General features: G+C 36.8%; 1 protein-coding gene across 1 annotated transcript in view; it reads left to right on the top strand.

Moving 5' to 3' along the window:
- Nucleotides 1-866: 866 nt before the first annotated feature.
- PDE4B (phosphodiesterase 4B) overlaps nt 867-10,347 on the top strand; it is a 376,744-nt gene continuing 367,263 nt past the window's right edge. The window contains exons 1-2 of the mRNA XM_074376311.1: nt 867-979; nt 5,828-6,066. Coding sequence (XP_074232412.1) covers nt 938-979; nt 5,828-6,066 — 281 coding nt within the window. The 5' untranslated portion in view covers nt 867-937. The remainder of the gene's footprint in view (nt 980-5,827; nt 6,067-10,347) is intronic.

Here is a 10,347-nt window from a genome sequence, read left to right as displayed (position 1 = left end):
TTGGGCTGGTGTTAATAACCTGACTTTTTATAAACCTGTGATTCTTTTTCTCTGGAGCTGGCACAGGCAGGGTGTACCCTTAAATTTTGGCAAGTGTGATTGAGGTTCTTTATTTCTGGAGTAGCTTCCAGTGATCTACAAAAACACAGATGTCATGAACTGCAGTGTCTCTACTTCTGAGTGGCCAAGTTTGTGTGACTTAACCCAGGGAACTGTAGCTCTTTCTCACTACTGCTAAAATTCTCAATGATAAACACTTGTCTATGTATTTATACATGTAAGAGGTTTAGACTGATGGTAAAGTGGAAATTAGGATTTTTTTTGGTCTTGCATATTTTTTGTATTGGTTTATCTTTCTTACTTTTCCTTTTTTTTTTGACAGTAGTATCAATGGGTCATATTCCTTAAATTCTAAATCTGCCATGTTTTAGCCATGTTACCTTGGCCGAATTATTTTTCTGATCCTCTATTCTCTCGTTAGAGAATAAAGAGAGGAAAATCATCTCACAGGTTGTTATGGGGATCAAATGAAATATGGGAAAGTACTTTTTAAGTATAAAGCCCTTCACTAGTACATATTACTTCTATATTCTTAAAGGTCATTGATTATTTGGGAGCCTAATTGCTACCCTCTATTCTTTTCTCTCCTCCCAAATAGCTTTGCACTGATGTCTTGTATTTTTGTATTTTGTGAACCTCCTTTCTCATATGTCAGATTTAATTGATTTGGTAAATTGTGAAATTTACTTATAGATGTGCATTGTATACATTCAGATGTTAGTTTGGAGAATACAGATAAGCCACGTATTTGTATTTAACTAAGGAAACTGAACTCTTCTTTTTTGTATGTCTTTCCTTCCCTGTAGGTCTTAAAAATTGTCAGCAAAGCTGCACTGAGTAACAGACATCCCAAGAGGGGCTGTTTTTCACCTCTATAATGAAGAAAAGCAGGAGTGTGATGACAGTGACGGCTGATGATGTAAGTTCCCAAAGTCAGAGTTGCTGGATTCCACCCATTTTTGGTCTACTCAGTGAAGAAGTCGCTCCATAATTCTGTTCCAAGGTTGGGCAAGGTTTAACAGCACCACTCTGTCATTAGGTGTTTCTATGATGTGGACATTGCCAGCCCTTGGACCCAGTATCCTGTGAGACACACTGACCTCTCTGCAGCTTGGAAGTGGGCTCAGTTTGAGCTCTGTGGTTTTCATTCACAAAACCACCAATCTGTGGTGTCTGCACATCCTCAGTCTTAGAAACTTCTCTTTCCACCTTGCTTGCATTGTCAGTTTCCTGATGACTTTCTTGCACACTTTTATCCACGTACAGTTAATCCTTGAGAGTCACCTCCTGTGGTGGGGTCTTTGACAGCTGCTTGTGAGAAGTTTGTGATGTGCTCATCGTCTAGGACTTGGCTACTCAAGGGTGGGCCTCAGACCAGCAGCACTAGCATCGCCTGCGTATTTACTAGAAATGCAGAGTCACAGGCCACATCTCAGACCTACAGATCAGACTTTATTTTAACAAGTTCCTGGGGTGACTAGATATATACATTGCATTTGAGAAGCCCTGTTCTGGGTCACTTGAAGAAGTCCGTAAACTCATCATCTTCATAGCTTTACATCCTGGTCTGCTGAGATTAGCGTTTTTGTTTTCAACTGACCAGTCCCTCATGAATGTGTTATTTTAATTGTCCAGTACTTACTCAGTTTCTGGCTCTAATTAAGCTAAAAATTATATGCCACTAATGAGATGTGCCAAGGGAAGGAAGGAATGGAGGATAGAAAACAGAAGTAATTTTCCTTGCTCTCTGTAATAGCTCATCTTGTTGTTAAGCTGCTATTTCACAGATGGGGAAGGGGCTGGGAGGAACTTGAACTTACTCGATTAATCGTGTAAACTGGGATCTTTTAGGGAAAGGCCCAGTCTATTAGGATTTCTCTTCAGTGTGAGCAAATAGGAAAACAATATTAATTAACATGATAGCAACAGGTGATGGTTGCACTCAGCCTGAGCAGGGGACCTTCTGGGCTCGGCTCGCTGTGAGTTTGACCTTCTCCCCTGCTGCCTGGGCTCTTCACCTCACCTTTCAGGCGGGCTCTGTTTGTTTCAAAGACTCAGCTTTGCTTTCTGTGCAGCACTCACATTTGGGCTGCTCAACCCATGAACTCTTGGTCCATTTGCCTTATGTTCCAGCAAACCCCTTGGCAGGCTAAGTGAGGCTAATTTTCAGTTTTCTTCTCTGTCTCTATGTGGGTTCTTTCTTTAGAAGAATAAAATTAAGCAATGTATTCTGTCTATGAAAGATGAACACTGATTTTTTTTTTCTTTTTCATTCGTTCATTATAGTAATAATCCTAATCCTCTCTGAGGTAATGGTTGTCACAATCAAAGTACAGGGGAGGTTGCATAAAAGAATGTGCAAAAAAGAAAAGCACATTCAAAGAATACTAACCGTACCCAGAGTGGATAGTTATTACCTAGCTTTGTGCTGTCCAACATGCTAGCCACTAGCCGTATGTGATTACTAAACACTACTCTGAATGGAGGTGTGCTAAAAGTATGAAATACATCTTGGATTTTGAATATATGTAATAGTACAAATAGAAAAGAATGTAAAATAATTCATTAATAATTTTTAATATACATTACATGTTGAAATGATATTATTTTAGACATACTAGGCTAAGTACAATATATTATTAAAGATAAATTCACCTGTTTCTTTTTTAATGTAACTACTAGAATATTTAAAATTATACATTTGGCTCCCATTTGTGGCTTGATCTTTATCTCTAGTGGACAGTAATAACCTAGAAGTTTTCACTATGAACTTCAACCTTTTGAGTGCAATACAGAAGGTCATATCAAATATTACACATAGTATCTCTTCCCTTACAAGAAAAACAATTTAGCTGATATTATATTTTCTATACCACACTCTTGAAGAAAGTTTCATCCTTAAGTCAGGGATATTTTATTATAGTCTCATTTATTTATTATATTTTCATTTATTTCATCTTAAGCGAACAGTTACTCAGTGAATTAAATAGTCACCTAGAATTAACTTAGCACCTATTATGTGCCAAACACTGATTATGTTCTAGAGATTAGAATTCTTGTCCCTTTGGAGCTTATATTCCAGAGGGCAAGGGAGAAATAAATCAATAAGTTGTAAAATAATCCCAGCTATGATAAGAGCTATGCAGAAAAATGAAATTGGTCAAGGGGCAAAGAATGATTGGATAGTGACAAGAGCGTGCATAGAAGGATAACATGAAGAGATGACATATGGACAGAGAGGACATATGAGCAGTGAGGGAGAGAGCCCAGTAAAGATCTGGGGGAAGAGCATTTCCGGCAAAGGGAACAGTATGATTTCCAGAAGTAACATTCAAATTAAGGTTCTTTTCCACCCAAAATCTTTGATCTGATGAGTGGTACAATCGGCCAGAACCAGGCTGGTTAAAATAGGAAAATAAGTCCAAGACCACAGATTCAGTGGTTTAGAATTGACTGAATTAGATTTTGCCTTTGAGGATGTTAGCTAATTTGGGGGAGTAATTATGAGTATGAATTAGAGAGTTTGAGGCAATTATAAATAACTCAACATGGGTTAATGAGTGTTTGTAAAACAATGTTAATGTTTTCAGTACTTAACTTAATTTCTAAAAAAGCCATTGCATTATGTTCTTTGGTGGCAGTACGTTTCATTGAAGTCTTTTGAAATAAATTCTTTAAACTCAAAGAATGACTTCATATCTGTGAATTCAAGCTTGTTTGCAAGTCAGTATAGGAGATATTTTGTGGTAGGTATGATTTTGTTACTTTTCAAATAACAGGTATCAGATAAGTACTCATATAGTTTATTCACTACAATTAAACCTGGTTGGTAATATTTCCTTTTCTAAAAGAGGAAAAAATATCCAATAACTTTATTTTAAGACTGTTGTGGTTGGTGGCTTAACTAAGTGATACCCTCACTTCTGTTCTTTGGTGCAATGTTTCTTGTCTAGGTGGTGAAGTATATCCTTAAGACTTTGCTTTCCAGGTAATCAGCACTTTCTTTACACATGTATTTGGATCTAGACTGACTTATAATTCTAAGTTCCGACTTTTAGTTTGTTCTTGAATCTCTTTAGGAAGACTTTGAGTCTCCTAAGACTTTGTTTCTTTAGTCTATTTCTCCTTCGAGAAAGGAACTTACATACACTATGTTTTCCCCTCAGCCTTTTATTTCTAACACACACACACACACACACACACACACACACTCTGACCACAGAAAGTGCTAGGCCTACAGTAGATTTAATATAATAACCAGTTACTAAACAGTTTATTTTTTAACTGAACAGTCCAGTGTTCTACTGGATACATTCCAGAATATTTCAAACTCTGGAAAATTCTAGATTGTTTTATCTTCTTCCTGTTACTGAATTGCAACTCTATGGTATTTCAAATACATAGTATTCCAAATGTTAAGTTAAGCACCAGAAAATATGACCATATCCCATTTACAGCTGGAGAGAGTGGGGCCCCTGAAAATTGTCCGGCCTATTCATGCCCAGATTTTCATCATGAAAATGTGGTTTTGTGTGGATGAAATAAGCATAAATCACTAGAATATAAGTTCTGTCTCTTTTTGCTGTTGTATCCTTCTTAGGCAGCATAGTGCAAAACTCTGGTAGGTGTGCAGCAAATATTTGTTGAATGAACCCAGCTAGAGCCTTGAACTTGAGTTAATTATTCTTGTATGAACTAGTATGGGGATGGGTGGAGGAGTGGTGGGTAGAGAACTTTTGTTTGTTTAAACCTAAGGATTCCTGGTCCCAGGTTCTCCTAAATCTATTCTGAAGGGCTAAAAGAAAGTACCTGCCTTTTTAGGGCTGAGGAATGACTTCCAGTTGAGAGACCTTAGCTGGTGTTAAGACTTCTATTATTGCTTAAGATACTAGTGGAGAGTGACAGTGATAACTTTTAAACTCCACGTTGCTACCAGTGGCCATTTGCATTGCTGTAACATTTTCTGTCTTTGAGCTGGTATGAATGGTGAATCAGGCAGAGGCTCCATTACTCCCCACAGTACCAGGAACCATAGTCACCAAGAGATACAGGAAGAATGAGTCACACTTATCACTGGTTATAATGCAATGCCTCTATCTTCTCACAAGTATTTCATTCATGTCAGCATTAGGGCGTGTGTGGAACACATGGCAGTTCAGTTCAGGGCTACATAAAGTATACTCTTCTTTTTTCTGAGCTCTTGTATGTTTGACCAAACAAAAAACACCCTAGTCCTGCAAAGACCTTTTATAAGAATAGGAACAGTCACCCGCAATTTTCTATATATTGCTGACCCAAGATAGAAAATATTTTTACTTCAAAACATTGAAGAAGAAATGTTATGTTTTAGCTAGTGTAGTTTGTTCTCATGTTCTACAATGATAACATTGATATCCAAAATATATTTCAATGATAAGCTTTAATTTTAGCAAATTAAAAAAAAAAGAGAAAGAAAAAATTTAAAAAGAGAAAGAGAACAAAATCCCTCCAATCTAACATGCTATCACTGGCAAATATTATCTGTAGTCCTAAAGATCACTAAGAATGTGCAATTGATATGTTTAAAATTTGAGAATTGGCCCCCTGTGCCTTTGTTTCCTCTTAAGCTTTTGATGTCAGTGTTAGAGTCTGATTGTGAAATAACGAATGAGGACTTTGAGCGACAGCTTGATCATCTAGTTTCTTATTTTACTCCAGTGTGCATCGTCTTGAACGTTTGAATTTCATTTTCTTTTTCTTCTTTTCTCTTTCCCTGTGGTTCCTCTAGACTGTGAAAGATTATTTTGAGTGTAGCCTGAGTAAATCCTACAGTTCTTCTAGTAACACGCTGGGGATCGACCTCTGGAGAGGGAGGAGATGTTGCTCAGGAAACTTGCAGTTACCACCACTGTCCCAAAGACAGAGCGGAAGGGCCAGGACTCCTGAGGGAGATGGCATTTCCAGACCCACCACGCTTCCTTTGATGACGCTTCCAAGCATTGCCATCACAACTGTGAGCCAGGAGTGGTGAGTAGCCCCCACGTTAAACGTCCCTTCCGAGTTGCATTTTCCAGTTGCTCCAAATGCAATTTCCTGTTTTTAAAATGTTAGTGTTTGTGGAACAACTAAGGCTGTTGACCTTTTGAGAATTTGCTTCCCTTTGCGTAGCAAAGTGAGGCCTCTTAAACAGGGGAGATACATTCTACATCTTAAGATTGGAAGGGGCCTGTATTGAAGAAAGAATGAGATGCATTTTCATTAATATCAGGGAAAGCAGAATTACGGCCTATGATCTGCTCTTTTTTAAATGTGTCAGTATGTGTCGGTGTGTTTTAATTTAGAAAAGTAGAATCCTAACAGAGTCCCTGAAGGAAATATATATATGAAATATATGTATAGAAAGGACAGGAGACATTCTTATTGCTGTACTCAAGATATAATTACTCTTAGCTTCTTTTTACTACAATCTCACTTTACTAATCTCAGTTTGTGATGATCTATAAAATAAAACATTTCGTTTTCAATCAAAAGAGGAATGAAAATTGTACTATGAGAGATGCTTGGACTATTTCACAGTCTGTCTTTGTGAAAAAGGCTACTTTAATCTAGTGTTGAGAAGTTAATCAAGTACATATCATTCATAACTGTGGTTAAAATTGTGCCATGACACTTTTTCAAATATGTTTTTTTATCACATATTTAATATTTAGCATTTTCTCTTTTTTTCCTTTTTTGCTCTACATAATTTTCAAATATTTTCCAAGAATGGCCTGCTTACATAATACAGGATTTTATCACCAACCTGAAAAATATTTTGGCTATATTTTATGTGAGTTTGAATTATATAACAAGGTGCCTTTTAAAATCACTGTTTAAGTCGTTTGTTAGGGAGGGCTTAACATGTTAAATCAGAGTACAGTATCGTTGCAGTGAATCCTTACAATCTGTGGATTTTATGGTGTGCCATTACCCTTTCCACATGCGGAGCTCTCCGTTCCTGTTGAGTAGTCCAAGATGTGCTCATTGAATGATGCAGGGAATGTTGTAGTTGGTGCTTATCAAATACACTAAGAATTTGATCACTGAGACTTCAGGTAGCACAGTTTATTAGCATGAAATTGTTCATTAAATGGTCTGTATGGGATAGAAAAGCATGAGAATACATTGTCGGGGGGAAATGGGTTAAAAACTTGAAAAGCATTGATTTATATCTTCTCTTCAGCTGAATTAAAGTTGGACTAGTCATAACCAATCATTGAGAACTGAAATGGGCATAGTGCCCCCATATCGCTTACTCAGTCATGTGACTGACGTGATTAGTCCCAGTTTGCTTCTGCATAACTGCAAATTTCGAGTCAAAGATTTCCAAGGATTTATTTTTCGGCAGGTTGGCGCTGGTGCAGTGTTACCAGTTGTTGCAATATTGAAATGCTTCCATACCAGTTGGTAAATAGATGCTTTCCTGAGCTCTCTGATTGCCTCTATTACTACCCTAGACTTTTCCCCAGCAACTTAAAGAGGTGATGACTGGCACAACACAGAGTCCAGTTTTGTAGCGCATCGTTGGTGCTTTATCTGTTAGAATAACACTCTGGGATAAAATACACCTTGCAAAGTTTGAGTTCATTTTACTCAGAGACCCTTTGGGAGTTGTGGAATTGTTCCTTCTCTATTTAGAAGTACTGAATCCAGACTCTGGCATTCAGGGCACGCTTGTCTACCTCTCTAGTTTGAATATATTCATCTGTACAAAGAGAGTACCTGTACTCACCTCATAGGCTGTTGTGAGGACTAAATATGATAAATCTCTATAAAATACTTGGTTTAGTAAAAAATGTATGTCAGGCAATCAACAAACGTTAGTTTCTCTTCTCTTGATCATTATGCACTAAAGCCTTTTGAAAATTAGAAACCGTGTCTCAAGTATCAGTAGCCTCATGCTGGGTGTCAGTAGTTTAGGGTGAAATGGAGGATTTAGCCATTATCCAGAGAGGTTGTTACGCCGTCAGCCAACACCATGTAGTAGAGATTCATTCATAGCATGTCTGTTTTTTTCAATTACCTGGATACTTTTTAAAGTATGAGAGTATTCAGTCATTGACTCCAAATTGATTTTTAAATATAAGTACCTAAAAACATTTCAATACAGCCTTTAAAAATACTTCCTTTGGGTTATTGATTGTTAAAGGTAGGTGGAATTGCTGGCTGAGGAATCTAATTGAAAGATCATTTGATTAGAAGTAAGGAGGTAGGGTTACAGTTTTTAATTATCTATAGTTTTTTAACCTCAGAATACATTAGAGTTTTTGTTGCAGTCAGTCTTTGATTTAGATTTAGATATTTGCCAGTATCTTTGTTTTAATTCTTTCTTCTATCTCAGACCCTCTGTTTGGGATCTCTTGCCTTTTGGCTTGAAGTAAGTCTTTCAAAATTTAGTCTCACTTTTTTTTTTCTGAAAATATTCTTATTTTACTCTCAGTCTAGATAGTGGTTTTTTGTTTTTGTTTTTGTTTTCCATTATGTAGCAGTTTCTTTATTTCTACACTTGTCCACTTGCCTTCTGGCTTCCATTGCTATAGTTAGGAAATTGGCTGTAAGTCTAATTGTTTTTCCGTGTAAATAATCTGCCTTTTTTGGGGAGAGGGGAGCTCTGGACTTCTGAAGTCCATCTTTGATGTGTCTAGGAATGGGTTTCCTTGTATTTATCCTATATGAGATTTACTGGACTTCTTGAATGTGTAGATTGGTGTCTTTCTCATCAGACCTGGAATATTCTTTTTCATTATCTCTTCAGATATCTTCTCTGCCAGTCTTTTGCTCCTCTGCTTTTGGACTTATAAGTATTTTGGACCTACTTCTTTATCTTTCATTTATCTTAATCTCTTCATTTTGCCTTTCTAGTCTGTATTCTGGTAATCACTTTTGATCTGCCTTCTGGTTTGCTAATTCTCTTCTCAACTACATTTAGTTCGCTATTAAACCTATTATATTGAGTTTTTTCAATTTTGATTATTGTACTTTTTATTTTTAGAGTTTGTGTTTATTTAATTTTTAAATATGCTTAGGTAATTTTATATAGTTTTATTTTCCCTGCATATGCTAGTTATCTATTACTCATAACAAATAATCCCCAAACTTAATGGCTTAAATTTGACAAATGCATTTCCTGTGGATCAGGAATCTAGTTGTGGCTTAGCTGGGTACCTCTGATTGGGTGTGGCACAAGGCTTCTATCAAGTTATCAGCCAGTGATGCAGTTATTTCAAGGGTTGACTCAGTGGGTGGGATCTGCTCCAACCTCACATGGTTTTTGATACATTCAGGTACTTGCTGCCTATTGACCGGAAACATCACTTTTTTGCCATGTGGAACTCTCCACAGGACTACTCATAATGTGGTAGTTGGTTTTTTATGGAGCAAGGGCTTTGATAGATAAAAACGAACCAATAGAAGGTGAGCAAGATAGGAGTCAAGGTCTTTCTCGTGACATCCCATCACTTTTACACATTCCATTCATTAGATCTAACCCACAAAAAAGGAGTGGGGGGATTGTGCCAGGGCAGGAATATGAGGAGGTGGGCATCAGCGGGGACCAATTTAGAGGCTGCTTTCCATATTGCAGGTATTTTTAAGCTTTTAAAAACTTCTTTAAATATAGCAAAAATAATTTAAAGTGGAAATATATTTAATATGTTTGAAAATTTTACAAATTCTTACCAGTTTATGAAAATTAAATGTTTCAGTATTCTAGTGTTTAATATCTATTTGGTTGCCAATGCAAAAAACAATCTGTATTGCATTTCACGCATTTTATATCTAGATTTCTGTATATACAACTTTATCGGTAATACCGGTTCTTTGATATTGCAGAATGTTCTGTAGTTTCCATGTTCAGCTGTTGAAAATACTGTACAGTTTGTGAGTACCTCAAGAACCATGAGCAAGAACACAGAGTGATGTCAGACAATGGATGCTTGGCACTGCTGGAAAATGATGTGTTTTAAGAGAATCTTTTGCATTCATTCTGTAGAAGAGGATATATTTAAGTAGTTAGTGTTTTCTTTTACTTAAATCTTTCCCTATATTCTGAAGTCATGTCTGTCTCAGTGTAGCTTATGGCAGAGATCATAAACCTTAGGTATAAAGACACAGTGGCCTTTTATGTTGAAGATTGGGGCAAGAAATGTAGTGAAGTCTTTCTCTTGGGCCACACACACACACACACACACACACACGTGAAGAATTTAAGTTAAGGAAGTTGCCCAAACTTGTATTAGTAACAGTGAGACTTGGAATTCAAGCCCAGGT

Source organism: Camelus bactrianus, chromosome 13, assembly GCF_048773025.1.
Source record: "Camelus bactrianus isolate YW-2024 breed Bactrian camel chromosome 13, ASM4877302v1, whole genome shotgun sequence".
NCBI classification, from domain to species: Eukaryota; Metazoa; Chordata; class Mammalia; order Artiodactyla; family Camelidae; genus Camelus; species Camelus bactrianus.
The sequence above is the reverse complement of the archived record's forward strand: the minus strand, read 5'-3'. Positions and strand labels throughout refer to the sequence as shown.